Source organism: Schistocerca serialis, chromosome 1, assembly GCF_023864345.2.
Source record: "Schistocerca serialis cubense isolate TAMUIC-IGC-003099 chromosome 1, iqSchSeri2.2, whole genome shotgun sequence".
NCBI classification, from domain to species: Eukaryota; Metazoa; Arthropoda; class Insecta; order Orthoptera; family Acrididae; genus Schistocerca; species Schistocerca serialis.
The window spans coordinates 446,320,606-446,341,459 of NC_064638.1; the positions used below are offsets into that span (position 1 = coordinate 446,320,606).

At 42.7% G+C, this 20,854-nt stretch overlaps 1 protein-coding gene across 1 annotated transcript in view; it reads left to right on the forward strand.

The window, feature by feature from the left end:
- LOC126472828 (carboxylesterase 4A-like) overlaps positions 1-20,854 on the forward strand; it is a 360,882-nt gene that overhangs the window by 124,956 nt on the left and 215,072 nt on the right. The window contains exon 2 of the mRNA XM_050099963.1: positions 15,043-15,239. Within this exon, the coding sequence (XP_049955920.1) occupies positions 15,114-15,239 (126 nt within the window). The 5' untranslated portion in view covers positions 15,043-15,113. The remainder of the gene's footprint in view (positions 1-15,042; positions 15,240-20,854) is intronic.

Sequence of the window (20,854 nt, forward strand, 5' to 3'; positions counted from 1 at the left end):
GGTAGTGGTAGGGTGTGCTCTGAAACGATGAAAGTAAGTTTAATTTGTTTTCTTCCGATGGGATTCGAGACCGGTCAATGCAAGAAATGGTGTTCAATACCAAGTACCCACTGTTAGGCATGGCGATGGGAACGTTGTGGGTGGAGATGTTTCTCCTGTTCCGGTGTCGGCCCTCTGGTGCCTACTGAAGGCATTATGAATCCTTTAAAATATTGTGAAATCTTGAAAACGCACGTTTTGCGCCACGTCAAAGATAAAATGGGACGCAAGTGGGAATTTCAGCATGACATGATCCTAAGCACACCTCTGCTCATGTAAAAATTTTTTCGTGAAAGATGCGACTAAGGATGCTTAAATGGCCTATCCAAAGCCCATATCTCAATCCGACTGAACACCTATGACAAACTAAGGCGACAAAAATTTTCCAGCCGCGTCTAGTTATTGCAATCTTTGGTTAAAGAATGGCAGAAAATAACCCTGCATCATTTGCCTGTTCTCGTTGACTCCATGTCATAACGCTGTGCGGCTGTAATTGAGGCGACAGGTTATGCAACCATGTATTAATGGATATGTACACTAGTCCAAGTTCCACAACTCTTTTAAGCTCTAACATGACTTTTTTCAAACTAGAGTAATTTTGTAAAACTATCTGAATACTGCCAGTTATGGGAAAAAATGTACCTTTTTTTGTGTTACTAGCGCAAGTAGCGCTGTTAAACAAGTGACATGATAGTCATAAATATTTTCCTTTGAATGATTTGATTTTCTTACGAAAATCTGTTTGTCAAAACACTTGTCATCGCTACTATACATAGATTCCTACAATCACGTGACTAGTATGAAGCATAAGGATTTCTCGTCAGCGTCCTTCAGATTCTGAATGCAATTAGAAATACATCGGTAGTACAGACGGATCCGCATCGAAAGTATCGTACATTTTGCTCGCGCGTTTTGGGGCGTCTTAATAATTTGCAATCGATATCTAGAACGGTGTCGACAGGAAGAGTATTAGAATCAGATTTTAAAAGAGCTTTGGAAGACCTAAGCTCAAATGAGGCAGAAGGGATAGATAACGTTTCATCGGAATTTCTAAAGTCACTGGACGAAGTGGCAATAAAAAGATTATTCACGTTGCTGTGTAACATGCTTGATATTTGCAGTATACCACAGGACTTTCGGAAAAATTTCATCCACAGAACTCCGACGACAGCAAGAGCCGACAAGTTCAACAAATATCGTACAAACAGCTTAACATATCATACATTCAAGTTGCTGACAAGAATAATATACAGAAGAATGGAAAAGGAAGTTGAGGATCGTTAGATGGCGGTCAGTTTGGCTTTAGGAAAGGTATAGGGCATCAGAGAGGCAGTTTTGATGTTGCTGCTGATAATGGAAGCAAGACTGAAGAAAAATCAAGACACGTTTATTGGATCAGTCGACCTGGAAAAAGACTTCGGCAAAGTAAAATGGTGCAAGTTAATCTAAATTCTGAGAAAAATATGGGTAAGTGCAGGTAAACTAATGTTCAAAAATCGAAAACACAATGAAGAAAATCACAGAAAGGATCAATAGTGGGGTTAAAATTGAAGATGAAAGTATATCAGTGATAAGATTCGCTGATGATATTGCTGTCCTCAATAAAAGTGAGGAAAAATTACGGGATGTGTTCAATGCAATGAACAGTCGTATGAGAATAGAATATGGATTGAGACTACATAGAAGAAATAGGAAAATAATGAGGAATAGTAGTAATGAGAACGATGAGAAACTTAACATCAGGATTGGTGATCACGAATTAGATGAAGTTAAGGAATCCTACAATCTAGACGGCAAAATAACCCATGACAGACGGAGCAAGAAGGACACAAAAAGCAGGCTACTACTGGGAAAAAGAACGTTCCTGGCCAAGAGAAGTCTGTTAGAATGAAGTATAGGTCTTAATTTGAGGAAGAAATTTCAGAGAACATACGTTTGAAGCACAGCAGTGTATGACAGTGAGACATGGACTGTGGGAAAACCGGAAGAGAAGAGAATCGAAACATTTGAGATGTGGTGCTACAGAAGAATGTTGAAAATTAGGTGGGCTCATAACGTAGGGAATAACGAGGTTCTCCCCAGAATCCGAGATAAACGGAACATATGGAAAACACGGGCAAGAAGAAAGGACAGGATGGTAGGGCATATGTTAAGACATAATGGAATAACTTCCATGATACTAGAGGGAGCTGTAGAGGGCAGAAACTATAGAGGAAGACAGAGATTGGAATACATCCATCAATTCATTTAGGATGTGGGTTGCAAGTGCTAGTCTGAGATGAAGAGGCTCGCATAGGAGAAGAATGTGTGGCGGCCGTTTCAAACAGTGCGGACTGATCAAACAAAAATCTAGGACGGTGAAATGGCTTCCTAATACACCAAACTACAAGAGTCCCAAGAAACATCGAATTCTGAGTTACGACGTGCAGCAGATTAGCGATTTACCGCACTTCGAAAGTTATTATGCGTGAAATTCTTCCAGTTCCACATTCCGTGTTTTTATATGTATAATTTTCCATTCATATGGCTGGGGTGGTGGAATTTCAAGTTTCAGTTGAAAAAATCAACAATCTACGCTTTCCGGATGATTCTGCTATCATTGCAGGAACTGAGGAAGAACTTATTGACCTATATTCCAGACTGAAGATTGTTTCTAAGTTTTGGAATAGAGATAAACAACAAGAAAATCAGATTGAAGACCTCTAGGTTGGAGGAAGATCAACGCATATCATGAACAGAAGGAAGACCCAATGTTTTTATTAGAAAAGAACTTAGCACCACAAGAAGTTTTTCTTCGCGTTTCAACCAATGATACGTCCAGTTCCTTGGCCACATTCTGACAAGAGATGGTGATGATTTAGAAAAGACCATCTTGCAAGGCAAAATAGAAGACAAAAGACCATGAGGAAGAGCAGCAACCAGATAGATGGATAAACAGCAGGATACTATGGGCCTTCCTCTCTGAAGATAGCTGGCGATGGACACGAATAGTACAAAATTCTACTACATGATAAATGACTGAAGTAACGAGGTAACGATACTCAACCGTGAGTAAACCGACTAATGATGATGATTCCGCCATCATCCTTACGGAAACTAAGTACAATCGCACATACACTTCCTCCACATCGTACACACTAATAACTCAGCTTCCTATTGTGACTGCTTTAATATAGTCACGATGTTTTTGAGATTTGCATAACCAGCAGATGATGATTCTAAATAATTACTATTAAAAACAGTCTTAGTCACGATTTATTTAACAAGGTGACCGGTTTCGACCACTACTGTGGTCATCTTCAGACCATTGCGTAGGAACCCGTTTCTGATTCTCCAACGGAAAGGGGTTCCTACTCAATGGTCTGAAGATGACCACAGTAGTGGTCGAAACCGGTCACCTTGTTAAATAAATCGTGATTAAGACTGTTTTTAATAGTAATTATTTACAAGACATTGATCACTGCTGTTCCCATAATGCATTCAAAAGATGATGATTCTGCCATACAAAAATTTAGTTTAAACATCAACATTACTCGAAATGTATATACGTTCAACAGATTCACTAGCAACATGCTTCCACACCACAGAATTCTCTAAAAATAGGGCCACTCAGTCACACACATTAACCCTACTATTTTATACAATTGTTATACTGTGTCTCGATATTAATCAACACGTTAAGCGCCTATACTAGTATAATAAGTATAAATTCACCTTAATCGTATTTGTGATGATTGGGACTAGAAGTAAGAAAGTAGGAATCAACATCCCCGCAATTTGGTTGCTCAACGGAATGTAATCACCAATGAGTGACAACAGCTGAGCTAGAAACAGTGTTACAGGGTATTAGCGTGTTCGTATGAAGCCGATATTAGACGAAATAGGTTGCTAATAACGTTGTTAATCGACAATATTCAATAATCACTCATCGCACAGAGTGGTGTATGGGTCCATGTAAGAACTTACCATACAGCATAAAACACATTTCAAAAGAAAGATACAACAACTGATCTACACTACTACACTAATACTCTCCAGCCAGTCCAATGCTGCACTTAGGAAACTGTGTAGGTCTACTTTTACATTTACAGATCTACAGCCTACATCAATTGGTATGTTACTGGCATTCTCGGACAGAGTATGTCACCGATGACGTCATCGACGTCATCAGTGACGTGATCAATGAGACATGGGAGTAGGGGGCAAAAGGGGTGCAGGGCCATATTGTTAGTGCAGTTTGCCTACATCAGGGACAGGTATGCACTTAGGGGCAAACCTATTGTTCTCCTTTGATTGACAGGTATTTAACCTATTGTTCTCCATTGGTTGGCGGGTACTTAAATTATTAGTCCCCATATCCTCGCTGCTACTGGTACAGTTTCCGGTCTGAGTTATTGGAATAGCCCCTCTCAGTTTTATCAATTTGATTGACTACATAATGACATAGATCAATTAATTAACCTCTCATCTTCTGGTAAACCCCTTCCTCTAACACCTTCCCTCCTGGAAATTGGCGGGAAAAAGACTCAGTTGATCGGTCATTTGGAGGGAATTTGATTGTAGTGTATAGAATATTGTTTAAAAAAATTAGAAAATCTGTGGAATATTGTTTATTTAATCTATTTAGGGGATTCAATGAAGTATGTGAAATATGTGTAAATTGGTGGCTCTTTGGAAGAGAGGAAATATCTCATAACAGGGAATTCAAGGGTATATTGTTTGTTCATAAAAAATTCAGTTGGCAGTTGGATTTCTCTTGCTCATTATTCTCTACTGTTTGGGAACATGACAAGTATGAAAGGGATGACTCCGCCTCATGCTTGCTCGACCTGAACGGACACCTGTGCATGGCTCGGCATCTGACAACTGCGTCATCACTTTGCGGGGGGGACTGGTGCACCCCGAATCCTGGAGGTGTGTGCGGAGTCAGCGGCGTAGGTGTTGGGCGTTGGGTTGCAGGGTTTGTTTTTCACTAGCGATCTTTTGTTTAAACTATATTCCATCGATTTCACTGACCAATAGGATGCTGCAAATTAAAAAAAAAAACTACCCCATACATGTGAAGAATGTCGATTTAATTAATTTGCATAAAATTTTTATATCAATGTGGTGTTACTGGGACAATAGTTAAAGGGAGGATGTGCGTGAGTGAGTGACATGGAGTAGAACAGCAGATTAAGTGCAGAACACTAGGTAAATTTGCATAATTTTGATGTAAAACGCAGTACCATAGTTTAAGGGGGTGGGTGACAAAGAAGAATTCGCCAGAAATAGCGATCAAAAGCATGTGAAATTCGAACATGTACCAGAAAATAGTGGGAGGACATAACAAATTACTTAATTTGGTAACAAAGGCGGTACAATAGTTTAAGGAAATGAGGGTGACATGGAAAACCACTTAACAGAACAATAGGTTAAGTGCTGACAAAGGGCCAAACATTAGATTATGACACCCAGAGTACAGTGCCGAACATTAGGTTATGCAACATGTTTGCCCCATGTAATTACTTCTTACAAGACCTATATGTTTCCAAACAGTAGAGAATAATGAGCAAGAGAAATCCAATCCCCAACTGATTTTTTTATGAATAAACAATATACCCTTGAATTCCCTGTTATGAGATCCTTCCTCTCCACCAAAGAGCCACCAATTTACATATATTCCATATACTTCCTTTAATCCCATAAATAGTTTAAATAAACAATATTCCACAGATTTTCTAAATTGTTTAAACAATATTCTATACACTACAATCGAATTCCCTCCAAATGACCGATCAACTGAGTCTTTTTCCCGCCAATTTCCAGGAGGGAAGGTGTGAGAGGAAGGGGTTTACCAGAAGGTGAGAGGTTAATTAATTGATCTATGTAATTATGTAGTCAATCAAATTGATAAAACTGAGAGGGGCTATTCCAATAACTCAGACCGGAAACTGTACTGTAGTAGCGGGGGGGGGGGGGGGGGGGGGGTGGAGGGAAGGTTTTCTGAGGGGCTGAGGGGTGGGGTGGCTGGGGGAGGATATGGGGAACTATAGTTTAAGTACCTGTCAACCAATGGAGAACAATAGGTTAAATACCTGTCAATCAGAGGACAATAATAGGTTTGCCCCTAAGTGCATACCTGTCCCTGATGTAGGCAAACTGCACTAACAATATGGCCCTGCACCCCTTTCGCCCCCTACTCCCATGTCTCATTAATCACGTCACTGATGACATCGATGACGTCATCGGTGACATACTCTGTCCGAGAATGCCAGTAACATATCAATTGATGTAGGCTGTAGGTCTGTAAATGTAAAAGTAGACCTACACAGTATCCTAAGCGCAGCATTGGACTGGCTGGAGAGTATTAGTGCAGTAGTGTAGATCAGCTGTTACATCCTTCTTTTGAAATGTGTTTTATGCTGTGTGGTAAGTTCCTACATGGACCCATATACCACGCTTTGCGATGAATGATTATTGAATATTGTTGATGAACGACGTTATTAGCAACCTATTTCGTCTAATATCGGCTTCATACGAACACGCTCACACCCTGTAACACTGTCTCCAGCCCAGCTGTTGTCACTCATTGATGATTACATTCCGTTGAGCAACCAAATTGCGGGGATATTGATTCGTACGTTCTTACTTCTATTCCCAATCATACCAGACATTTCTATGGGATTAAAATAGAGTGGTTTAGCGTCCCAGTACTTAGTGTTCTTCAAACAAGTGATGTTTGCGTGCGGCCAACGCGGTTATTGTCATCTTGGAAGAGGGAAGTGTCCGCAGCACGATAATCATGAATATAAAGGGCGAATATTAATAAGACAAACTGTAGAGACGGATTCCTGACTAGAAGTAGAAGAAAAAAGTCTTGCGAACATATGTCCGAAAATGCATCGTTACCACGGTAGATGGCGCTGACAAATGACAGTTGCTCTGACCATATGCAGTGTGTTCCTTGTATGGTGCAGGCTATGTGATTGACGTTGCGCACTGTATTCACGTAGATGTCGATTTAGATGTAGGTCCACAGGACTGACAATAAATTTCTGTTCTCTGATATAAATAGTCTTTTTACCTTGCCATGTGTAATACGACCAGGCTATGTTACTTTCCTTTCTGGTTTTCTCTATTGGTATTTATTCAGGTCATAGCAATCTATGAAAAGGGTAGAAAATCGGATGCATATAATTACCGGCCAATTTTACTGACATCGATTTGTTGTAGAATCATGGAACATATTTTGTGTTCAGGCGTAATGATCTTTCTAGACTCTGAGAAGCTCATCTGCAGAAACCAGCACGGTTTTAGGAAACAGTGATCACGCGAGACACAGCTGGCCCTCTTTGTGCATTATGTACAACAGGCTCTAGATATCGGCTCCCAGGTTGATGCCATCTTTCTCGACTTTCGAAAGGCGGTCGACTCAGTTCCGCAACGTCGCTTGCTCCAAAAAGTACGCGCTTACGGTCTGTCCGATGACATATGCGGTTGGACTGAAAGTTTTCTAACACACAGGGAACAGTATGTCGTCCTGAACAAGGTGACTTCAACAGAAACAAGTGTAACTTCAGGTGTGCCCAGGGCAGCGAAATAGGTCCGCTGCTTTTTACGATTTACATAAACGATCTGGTTGATGGCACTGACAGCGGCCTTGGACTGTTTGCCGATTATGCTGTAGTCTACAGGAAAGTAGTACCACACGATAGTTGTGAACAAATCAGTGAGGATTTGCAGAAAATAAATGCGTGGTATAATGACTGGCAGTTATCTCTCAATATTAGTAAGTGTAACCTAATGCGTATAACAAGGTGAAAATCCCCATTAATGTAGGAGTACAAAATAAATGCCCAGTCTTTGGAAGCGGTAACATCTTGCAAGTATCTGGGTGTGACTATTCGAAATGATCTCAAATAGAATGATCAGATTACACAAGTAGCGGGTAAGGCGAACTCTAAATTGCAGTTTATTGGTAGAATCCTGAAGCGATGCAGTCCTTCAACAAAGGAAATAACTTACAATACGTTAGTTCGTCCAGTCTGAGTATTGTTCGTCTGTATTGGACCCTTACCAGTTGGGTCTGATTCAGGAGATTGAGAAGGTCCAAAGAAGAGCGGCAAGATTCGTGACTGGTACATTTAGCCATCGCGAGAACGTTACAAATCTCATATAAAGTTTGAAGTGGGACACACTTGCAGATAGACAGCGCGCTAAAAGGAAAGGGGATGCTCACTAAATTGCGAAATCCGATTTTCACCGAGGATGTAGAGCATATATTACTACCACCAACTTTCAAATCGAGCAATGATCACCATTCAAAGATAAGGGAAATTAGAACCCGTACTGAGGCGTTCAGACATTCGTTTTTCCCCCGCGCGATCCGCGAGTGGAACAGAGGGGTGGTGGGTGTTGGGGGGGGGGGATACGACTTTGGCGTGATTGGTGCCCTCCGCCACACACCGCTTGGTGGCTAGAGGAGTCTATATGTAGATGTAGATATTGGCATTCACTCAGTGTGTAGCATACGTCTATGATAGCTCTGTTTAGGACTTAGACTTTCGTAAAAAGAGTGGACCGCGTAACAGTCTGATACCAATTTTACTGCATCTACATTGCTGCAAAGCAACGACCATTCTCTTTTAAGAGGTTGACTAACACAGAATTATTCATAAGGAGCTCCAGGGTTTGGGAAGACAACTATGAGAAAGCTACAGTACACACAGAAAAATGACACATGCCACAGGAAAAAGCATCTGTCCAAATTTCTATCTGTATTACAGGGCTTAGTGTAGTTATAGAGTAGACACCTTGGGGCCAAGCGTGTCAGAATATGCGGATAAATCATCGGCTATGAACTATCACAACGAAGTAACTGGCGCCTGCAGATAGGCAACCACCATCTACATCTAATATACAGGGTAAGTCACCTAACGTTACCGCTGGATATATTTCGTAAACCACATCACATACTGACGAACATATTCCACAAACCATACAAAAATGCACGGAAGTATGTTTTTTAACATAAACCTAGGTTTTTTTAATTGGAACCAAGTTAGTTTTTTTAGCACATCTGAACATATAAACAAATAAGTAGTCAGTGTCGTTTGTTGCATTGTAAAATGTTAATTACATCCGGAGATATTGTAATCTAAAGTTGACGCTTGAAACCTCCGACGTTCAGTTGCGAGTTGTAACAAACACGGGCCACGGTCGGCGAGCAGCACCTGCAGGGACATGTTTACGATGACGACCGTGTTTACAAGTGTGGCTGTAGTGCACTGTTGTGGTTTGGTCTAGCTGTCGCAGTGTCCGCATGTAGCGCTTGCTGCTATTGTTACTCTGCATTCGTCTCCGCACGCAGACCAACTGTAGTACACCGTGTTACCAGACGTCTGTGATAGTGTAGTGTTGTAGGAACTGTGACCATAGTGTATTCGAACTCTGAAAAGGCGGAGATGATACTCATCTATTGCGAGTGTCGACGAAATGCAGCTGAAGCCTGCAGGGTGTATGCAGAACGGTACCCGGACAGAGAGCATCCAACGTGCCGCACATTGCAAAACAACTACCGCCAACTGTATGCAACAGGTATGGTCGTAGCACGCAAACGGGTCCGTAACAGGCCCGTCACAGGAGAAGCGGGTGCAGTTAGTGTGTTAGCTGCTGTTGCCATGAACCCACACATGAGTACACGGAACATAGCGAGAGCCGGTGGACTGAGTCAAAGTAGTGTCATGCGCATACTGCATCGTCACCGCTTTCACCCGTTTCATGTGTAGCTACATCAGCAATTACATGGTGATGACTTTAATCATCGAGTGCAATTCTGTCAATGGGCATTAACAGAGAATGCGTTGCAGTTCTACCTGTTTACCGATGAAGCGGGTTTCACAAACCACGGGGCAGTGAATCTACGGAACATGCATTACTGGTCCGTGGACAATCCTCGCTGGCTCAGACAGATAGAGCGACAGCGACCGTGGACTGTAAATGTATGGTGCGGAATCATTGGCGACCACCTCATTGGTCCTCACTTCATTGCAGGGGCCCAAACAGCTGCAACATACATCGCGTTTCTACAGAATGATCTGCCAACGTTGCTCGAAAATGTACCACTGGAAACACGTCGACGTATGTGGTATCAGCATGATGGTGCACCTGCACATTCCGCAATTAACACTAGGCTGACCCTTGACAGGATGTTCGACGGGCGTTTCATAGGACGTGGAGAACGCATAAATTGGCCAGCCCGTCCTCCTGATCTTACACCTCTGGACTTCTTTCTGTGGGGTACGTTAAAGGAGAATGTGTACCGTGATGTGCCTACATCCCCAGAGGATATGAAACAACGTATTGTGGCAGCCTGCGGCGACATTACACCAGATGTACTGCGGCGTGTACGACATTCATCACGTCAGAGATTGCAATTCTGTGCAGCAAACGATCGCCACCACATTGAACATCTATTGGCCTGACATGTCGGGACACACTCTATTCCACTCCGAAATTGAAAACGGAAACCACGTGTGTACGTGTACCTCACCCCTCATGGTAATGTACATGTGCGTCAGTGAAAAAGACCAATAAAACGGTGTTAGCATGTGGACGTAATGTGCTGTTCCAGTCTCTTCTGTACCTAAGGTCCATCACCGTTCCCTTTGGATCCCTACGTAATTCGGTGCTCTCCGATACACACGATCGAACAGCGGAGGAGTGGTACTCAAGCGTCAACTTTAGGTTACAATATCTCCGGATGTAATTAACATTTTACAATGCAACAAACGGCACTGATTACGTATTTGTTTATATGTTCAAATGTGCTAACAAAACTAACGGGGATCCATTTAAAAAAACGTAGGTTTGTGTTAAAAAACATACTTCCGTGCATTTTTTTACGGTTTGTATTAACCAATTAGACTAGCCCCTCTCCTCACGTTCGGTCTGTGGAATCGATTCGTCAGTATTTGATGTGGTTTACGAAATATATCCAGCGGTAATGTTAGGTGACTCACCCTGTATACTCCGCGATCCAACTTACGGCGCGTGGGGATGACACGCCGTTTCACTACTAGTCATTTCCTTTCCTGTTCTACTCGTAAATTGAATGAGGAAACACGACTGTCGATATGTCTCCGTACGAGCCCTCTTTTCTCGTATCTTATCTTCGTGGTCTTTACGTGCAATGAACGGTCGTGGCCTAGAATCGTTCCGTAGTCAGCTTCAAATGTCGGTTCTCTAAATTTTCTCAACAGCGTTCCTTGAAAAGAATGTCGCCTACCCTCGCGCGATTCCCATTTGAGCTGCCGAAGCATTTCCGTTACATTTGCATGTTGTTCAAACCTATCAGTGACAAATCTAGCAGCCCGCATACGAACTGCTTCGATTTCTTCCTTCAATCCGACCTGGTACGGATCCCAAACACTCGAGCAGTACTCAAGAATATGTCTCACTAGCATCCTACAAGCAGTCTCCTTTACAAATGAACCATACTTCCCAAGCACTTAAAACTCCCGGGGTGATAGGCCGTGGTCGATGTATAAAACTCTCCTCTGGCGTCTCGTCTCCGACTGAGAAAGATATCATCAAAGGTAAAGCAGCGAACTGCAGTTTTTACCTCTTAGGAGTCTCCCACAGTCGGAGATGAAACGTCAGCGGAGAGTTTTATACATCGAGCACGACCTACCAGCCCGGACGTTTTAAGTGAAGACGATACCGGCCGTGAAAATCCTACATGGTATGATCACACTTCCCTAGATTTCTCCCAGTGAACCGAAGTCGATCATTCGCCTTCCCTACCACAATACTCACATTTCATATCGCTTTGCAGCATAACGCCCAGATATTTAAACGACGCGTGACTGTGTCAGTCAGGATACTTCCGTTGGGCTACAGAACATTTTCCAAAGTAGGCTGCTGTCGTTGCGTCAGTAGCAGCAGTTTCAATGACTAGGACACAGGTGTTGACATTTTCCGAGTAAACGAGGCCCTTATTGGGCACCTGCAATGTAATTGATATACAGAGGGGTAAAAAAAATGTAACCACTGTTTAAAAGTCCATAACTTGTAAACTAATTGATGGTGTTGTCTCATTCGTGGTGAAAGTGTAGCCTAAAGTCCAACTTAAACATATCACTGTAGGTGTTCGAAATTGTCACCATTCACATCCACACACAGACGATGCCGCCGAACTGCAGCACGAACTACTGGCTGGAATGTGTTCAGTTGGATACTTGCACATGAATGTACGATGGATTCTCGAAGTTCATCCAATGTGCGTGGCTTTTGTCGATAAACGACGTCCCTTAGTGTTCCCCGCAGGTAAAAGTCCAGAGGGGTTGGGTCTGGGGAACGAGGTGGATACTCCACAGTACCTCTACGTCCTATCGATCTTCCACGATTTTGGTAGTGGGCTGGGGCACTATCTTGTTGAATGTAAACTCTTCCGTCTCCATACAAGTCTCGGATGGCAGGTAAAATGGATGTCTGAAGCTTCTGAAGGTACACCTCACCGGTAACTGTGCCATCAAAGAAGAATGGCCCAATCAAGCCTCTACGGGCTATCCATCTTCCTGGTAGATTTTCGTCGGGATACGTCCTAACACGATTTTGGTAGTGGGCTGGGACACCATCTTGTTGAAAGTAAACTCTTCCGTCTCCATACAAGTCTCGGATGGCAGGTAAAATGGATGTCTGAATCTTCTGAAGGTACACCTCACCGGTAACTGTGCCTTCAAAGAAGAATGGCTCAATCAAGCCCCGGTAAGACAACCCACACCGCACATTTACTCCTGGCAAATTCACTGCTTTGTCTGCATGGTCGTTCGGATTTCCTGCGGCCCAGTAGATGCAATTGTGGTGATTTACTGTACCATTGAGTTTGAACTGTGCCTCATCAGACCACACAATCATCTCTGCAAACTCTTCATCGTTGCGCACCATGTTAGTAAACCACTCGCAGTACTCCATTCTACGGTCTGGGTCGTCCTCGTTTATTACGTGTAGCAAATATGGGATGTAGCACTTCCACTTTGCTGTCTTCTAAATTCGCCGAACACTTGAGCGATTCACTCCAGTTTCACGGGCACACTGTCTCACAGATTCCTCTGGTGAGCGAGTGAATTGTTGTAACACACGGCGCGAGTTAGCAGGTCGTCCAATTCATTGTTTGTGTACATCTTTAACACAGCCTTCGGCTTCAAATTTGTCTCGAATGCGACGAATCGTTAATCGTGTCGGTGGCTCTGTTTGATACTCGTGTTGCCATTGCTGTTGAACCTCATTAATGTTTTCGTACTTAAAATACCATTTCAAAACTGACTTCCTTCAATCGAATGTAAGCCTTGCGCCAGCCATGTTTACTCGAGTAACTAGGTGCAACTAAGAACAAAACACTGACTATGTGGCGACTGTCATCTGACAAAACAAAACAACGCAATACAACGCTTGTGTGGCGATTGCCGGAACTACAAACTATTACACTACCAAAGATAAAACAACTCTGCCAATTAGTTTGCCAGTTATGGACTTTTAAACAGTAGATACATTTTTTTGGACCCCTCTGTATGTTATTTTTCTGTATGTCTTGTAGGTTTCGCACAGTCGCCTTCTGAAACCCCGGAAGTACTTGTCCGGTGTGCTTACCCGTCATAGGTGTCTCACCTGCCCTCTTAAAAATTTCTTTAACTTTTTTTTTAATCGTTATTTCAATAACATCTATAATACTTATACAAATTAACCCGCCACCTTAGTGATTAGTGGGTCCTAATGTTAATACAATATTATATGTTATCAGCAGCTATTATTGTTATTACAATGTTACAATATTTTTCTATGAGCTACAAAAAATGATTCAAATGGCTCTGAGCGCTATGCGACTTAACTTCTGAGGTCATCAGTCGCCTAGAACTTAGAACTAATTAAATCTGACTAAGCTAAGGACATCACACACATACATGCCCGAGGCAGGATGCGAATCTGCGACCGTAGCGGTCGCTCGGTTCCAGACTGTAGCGCCTAGAACCGCACGGCCACTCCGGCCGGCTATGAGCTACAGACAGAGTGACACAGTACATGTTAATAGGCAGATTACAATTGTTAATCTATACGCTACTACCTAGCTGTTAATTTTCCTACCTACTTGTTAATTCCTAATTGCCTGCAGCGTGACAGGTGTGGCAGCCTAGATATAAACCTACTTCAAGGCCCTGCTCATCGAGCTAATCCCGATGAGCGTGTCCTTGACACCGGGCAGGCCAAAATTGCTTGTCGCTGCAGGTTCCTAATTTAGTATCTACTTCTAATGCTACTAACTACTGTACTAACCTACGTCAAATCCGGTGCTATCTTAGTTAAGAATAGGTGTATCCCGGTCCCCCTAGTCCTGCACGTGGCGGATTCCAACTGAAAGTCGACCTGTCAACGCACAGGTGGTACAGGATTAGGGTACTAGGACACGTTCAGTGGTTGTTTCTAGTCGCGAAAGTCCCTCAGGTATGCAGTCAGAACTTTTCGTGATACCTCATTTGCCAAGTTTGAAAGTCTCCTCGTGTCTTAATAGGTCGTATGTGTTGTTGTTGTTTGGAAGTTGTCGTCTTAATGTAGCTGCTACATCATCGAAAAGAGGGCACTCGTAAACCACATGGTCGGGAGTGCCCTCCACAGCGCCACAGTCACACTCAGGTGTAGCCCTTTCCCCAAACTGACATAGATATGTCGGGTAGGGCCCATGACCAGTGAGAAAATGTATTAGACCCCGTGTTGGTTCTAAATACCTCATGCTTAACCTTTCTTTAACATTTGGCTGGAATCCGAAGGTTCTTCTGCCACATTCATCCATTTCCCAAGATTCCTGCCATAAGTCCTCACCCCTTCTTCGTATTTCTCCCTTGTCCCTAGCCAAAGCTCCCAGTATATTCTCTATTTTCATGTCGTTCCCTTTCTTGACCCAGTAACCATGCTGCTTGTTCCCGTATTTTGATATCTAGAGGTCAGAGCCACATTTGTTCTTTACAGAGTCCGGTTGCTGAGCGGTAGTGCGCGTTGGTGCCCCAACTACGGCTGACCCAAAGAAGCAGCGATGTGCGATGGCGGCTGAGCGCGCGGCGTGCTGGCTGGCGCTGTGGCTGTGCCTGGCGGTGGGGTCAGGTCCGGCGGTGGCGGTCGTGACGCAGGAGCCGGGGGTGCTGCTGCGCCAGGGCGTCGTCTCCGGGGTGAGTGCACAGTGGACCGCAGCCGCTCCTCCTGGGCCTCCAGCGCGACGGCCAACTTGCTCTTTGAATGGCTGGAAACCCAGAGCCCTTACTTGGCATGTCGTTGCTACTCTGTGAACGAAGAGCTAAGAGAGAAGACATGGAGACGCACTTTGCATACCTTTCACTGCTAGTGCAGTCACCGGCCGTCTGTCAGAGGTTGTTGCACAACGACGCGGAAAGTAGGCGGTGGTCACATTAATGTATCTGGACCATTTTTGTACACTACTGGCCATTAAAATTGCTACACCACAAAGATGACGTACTACAGACGCGAAATTTAACCGACAGGAAGAAGATGCTGTGATATGCAAATGATTACCTTTTCAGAGCAATCACACAAGGTTGGCGCCGGTGGCGACGCCTACAACGTGCTGACATGAGGAACGTTTCCAACCGATTTCTCATACACAAACAGCAGTTGACCGGCGCTGCCTGGTGAAACGTTGTTGTGATGCCTCGTGTAAGGAAGAGAAATGTGTAGCATCACGTTTCCGACTTTGATAAAGGTCGGATTATAGCCTATCGCGATTGCGGTTTATCGTATCGCGACATTGCTGCTCGCGTTGGTCGAGATCCAATGACTGTTAGCAGATTATGGAATCGGTGGGTTCAGGAGGGTAATACGAAACGCCGTACTGGATCCCAACGGCCTCGTATCACTAGCAGTCGAGATAACAGGCATCTTATCCGCATGGCTGTAACGGATCGTGCAGTCACGTCTCGATCCCTGAGTCAACAGACGGGGACGTTTGAAAGACAAAAACCATCTGCACGAACAGTTCGACGACGTTTGCAGCAGCAGGAACTATCAGCTCGGAGACCATGGCTGCGGTTACCCCTGACGCTGCATCACAGACAGGAGCGCCTGCGATGGTGTACTCAACGTCGAACCTGGGTTTGTTCACGAATGGTAAAACGTCATTTTTTCGGATGAACCCAGGTTCTGTTTACAGCATCATGATGGTGGCATCCGTGTTTGGCGACATCGCGGTGAACGCACATTGGAAGCGTGTATTCGTTATCGCCATACTGGCGTATTACCCGGCGTGATGGTACGGTGTGCTATTGGTTACACGTCTCGGTCACCTCTTGTTCGCATTGACGGCACTTTGAACAGGATCTATGCACCTAAATTGCGTGAAAATGTAATCACATGTCAGTGCTAGTATAATATATTTCTCCAATGAATACCCCTTTATCATTTGCATTTCTTCTTGGTGTAGCAATTTTAATGACCAGTAGTGTATAAGCATACTATTCACTTTGAAGCCCTACTGGATCACGCAATGTGCAACAATCGTAATATCCGGGGTTTTGTTTCAACTGTTCTTGGTGCCCATATTACTTTGATTCTCTCAGAATGGCTCTTTTTCTGCGTGTGTCCAATCTGTTCAGGTCTCTGATTTTTGTGACAGACCAACTTTTCAGTCATGAGTTTCTGAGGAAAAATTTTTCTTTCTTGTATATAGGAGTTATTCCTGCCTCGTTCAGGTCTTCTTTTACTGCACCGATCTGTTTCATTATTTCATTTAGTGCTGATTTCATACAAATCCACAGTCCGTCTAGTTAACTTGGTTGCTTACATTCTTTTAATATGGTTATAGCCTTCAGTTTTTTCGTTTCCGAATAAATATTAGTAAACTTCCCAGTTTCTTTATTTGCTCTTAGTCTGTACGTTCCTTCTTCAGTATAATTTGTACATAAAATTTTCCTTATTGCTCTTCTTTCTCTCTTTTTGGTTTCTGTTTAAGATATTTCAGTCTCATAGAGACACTCCAGTTTTATAACTGTGCTGTAGTGTCTGAGTTTGGTGTATTTTGAGATGAATTTTAAGTGTATGACTTTTGTAACCCTTAAAGCTGCTTCCATTTTGTGACGACGAGCTTCGAAATCAGTCTCTTCCAGGACAGTTTTCATAATGATTTCACCCATATACGAGGCCTGTTCAGAAAGTAAGCTCCGATTGATTGCCAAATTGAAACCACAGTGAACATCAGAAATGTTTTACTTGTAACAATTAGCTACACCTTTCAGCTACTTCTCTACGTAGTCGCCGTTCTGACTTAGACTTTTGTCATAGCGTTGTACCAACTTTTCAATAGCCTCATCATAGAAGGCTGCCGCCAGTGCTTTCCGCCAATTCTCCACGCTGGCCTACACCTCGTTGTCTGTGTCAAAATGTTGTCTTCAAAGACAGCGGTTCATATGACCAGAGATGAAACTCAGGGGGGAGACAATTGCGGACTGTATTGTGGGTAATCTAACATTTCCATTTGAAAACGATGCAGGAGCATCTTCATTGCCCCTGCAGAATGCGGCTGAGAATTGTCGTGAAGACGAAACAGCACGACAGTTATGTAATGTTAGCTGCATAGCTTCAGGCGAAATTTCTCACCAGGCCCTCGTACTTGGCGGCAGACACTATTTTCTAGACATCTTTACGCACTCACTGCGAGCTCAGAAATGAGAAGAGCGACGTGATGCTAACTGGGGTTATACTAGAGACACTACCCAACACATCTGTGCAAAGCTTTATCGGATTTTCATAGTCGTTTCTATTTCGCGACCGATCGGAGCTTACTTTCTGAACGCCCCTCGTATATATATATATATATATATATATATATATATATATATATATATATATATATAGAGAGAGAGAGAGAGAGAGAGAGAGAGAGAGACAGAGAGACAGAGAAAGGGCGACAGGAAGACAAACTGCCAAACAATAGCACTAAAAAGGGTAAATACTTGCACACAATGTGAACTTTTAATTTTTTAATTTATGAACGGTTTTATTCGATGAGGACTTCTCGTTCGATTGTGATGATATCTAAAGATGGAAGCTTGCTCTTCCTTAATCCTTCACTTTTAATGTGATCCTATTTTAATGTTATTGGACTGAAATATTCTCTTAGATTTTTAGATTACAGTCGCGACGCCGTTTCCGTCTACCTATGGATAAAATTAGACGTTAGCAGAATTTTCGCTTTCGACAAACCGACGAAGTCCTATCCTCTACTTCATCTGGCTTCTCACATAACAAATTCGTATTTTACACTAATACTTTCAGAAAGTGCCTCCCATGTTAGTGGCTTGTAATGTAACTTTAGTATTTATTCCCAAACTGGTATATTTCAAATGAAAATACAGGTCTAAGTTCAAGTTAAACCAGCTAAGATATGCTCTGCTGCACTAAATATAATTTGTCTGTAGACTGATACGTGAAAGGAAATTAAAACCAATATCCTAAAAATTTTGGTGGTGTGATGTGAAGCATCCAGAAATAAAAGGTTCGGACTTGGGGAGAGTCGACGTAGGAGAGATTTTACGCGACACGTGGATCTTTGAGTAATAATGGAGCGACATACAGGTGATTCAGTTCGGTGACGCTGACCGATAGAAGTGGATTTTGAAACTCTGAAACGAAGTACAGTGTTTCTTTTCTCACTTTAAATTCATGTCAGAAGTACAGGTGAAATTTCGCGTTTTTTCTGTGAAGTGAATAATGAAGGCTCGAAGTTTAAAAGTTACTTTTTAAAGCAGTAAACAATACTACAAACAGACGAAACCTAATAAACACAAGAATAAAAAGCAGTACATTAAACCAGTGAATCAAATAGTATTCCCCCAGTGCTGGGTCACACCCACAGCAACTTCGCTTACAATCATGCGTTCATTTTGGGTACAATATTCTGGGATATTGTGCACGTCCAGTAGGTTAGTTTTAAGAACTTTAATCAGTCCACTGTTTCTGCAAAGCACTTTCTGCCAGTTTTTCATAAATTGAAAGGCATTGACGGCGTATATCTTTTTTAGTCGAAATAGGTAGAGGGATCGAGTGATAAGAGATAGATGCCTTGTTCTGGGATGCTAGAATGCGACGCAATCAGAATGGGAAATGCTACCAATAGAAGAGCTTGCTAATTAGTGAAGTTAGTGCGAGTAGAAAACCGCGACATGTAGCTCGAGTTTCAGCAAGCATCTGAATTCGACAGTTTTCGTAAAGAGCGAACTCCACACTGTGGTGATAGCGTGCACATAATTTGAATATATTTCCCGTTTCTGCTTTTCTTGGAAGAGGATGGGGGAAAAGGTAGAAACCGGAAAGGTGCTGAAGTGATATTCTAATACCTAAATTATATCGCCTTGGCTTATAGGGATCATGCTGTCTACGGCTCATATCGACAAGTCGAACTAGTGATTTCAATCAATTTGAATGTTCATTGTGATTACATGGTGATAATGGATGTTATTGTTGGTTTCCTTATACCATAGAACGGCGTTCATGTCTGCAGTCAAACTAGAATCTGGCAGCGGATATGACAGCTCGATCCACTGTATGAATCGGAAATATTTCAGGAAAATGGGAAATGTTTTCCGGTAGGCAGGAAGTTAGAAATTCGTCCACTCTGCGTCAGTCAGTTTTGAAAGTAATGGCAAAATGGAGAAAACATTTAAAGGTAAGTACTTCGATTTCGTTAGTATTAAGCCGTCAAAGGACCACAAAGGGGATTTTAGGTGGAAAGAAAGTTATTTACGAATCTAGATACTCGCAAATGACATTCTACACGAGAATAGGGATCGAGAGTATGACACAGATGGTGACCTGGAAAAGATAGCCACTCAGACTGGCAACACGAATGTGCATTTCGTGGAACTGTTTCAGCGTCACGATCGGCCTCATCTTAATACAGCCGTCAGGCGTAATAACATGAGACTTGGGGGTGCGCTGATGACAGAAAGCATGTGTCACATTTCAGTGGTGTCTGTGGAGTCTATCAGCAGGACGGGTTTCACTAGACATGGCCTGCACCTCAACAGGTATGGGAAGGGGAGGTTGGCAAAGCTTATAGGTGACAGCATAGGTGGGGTGGGTGGGATCACTCATGGGAAAATTCTTGCAGTAGTGGGTGTTAGAGCTGCACTTTTTTTAGATTTAAGTCAGCTGATAGGTATTCCTGCTTAAGGGAAGTCTCTCTAACAAAGGAACCACTTTTGACAAAGCGTAGGTATCCGAGTAATGAGGGAATTAGTATATTTCATCAAAATATACTAGGTATTTGGGATAAAGTTAGTGAACTGCTTATAGATGTTGACTCTGAAATTATTGGTATATCTGAACACTTCTTAAATAAGGAGATAATTCAGAGGCTTCCTTTACCAGGATACAGGTTGGCTGGCAGCTTTTCGAGGAGCTCTTTGCGGTGTGGGGGAGTAGCCACGTATGTGAAAAACGGCATCCCATCTGAGTCAATTGATGTTTCAAAGTACTGCACTGAAAAGGTGTTTGAATGTTGTGCAGGTGTGGTTAAATTTAACGGAGCTCAAATTCTAACTGTTGTTATTTATAGATCCCCAGACTCCGATTTCACAGCATTTTTGCTAAAGCTAGAGGAGGTTCTTGGTTCACTTTATAGGAAATATAAAAATTTAGTTATATGTGGTGACTTCAATATTAATTGTATAAGTGATTGTGCAAGGAAGAGGATGCTGGTAGACCTCCTTAATTCATATAATCTTATGCAAACCGTATTCTTTCCAACGAGAGTGCAAGAGAACAGTAGAACAAC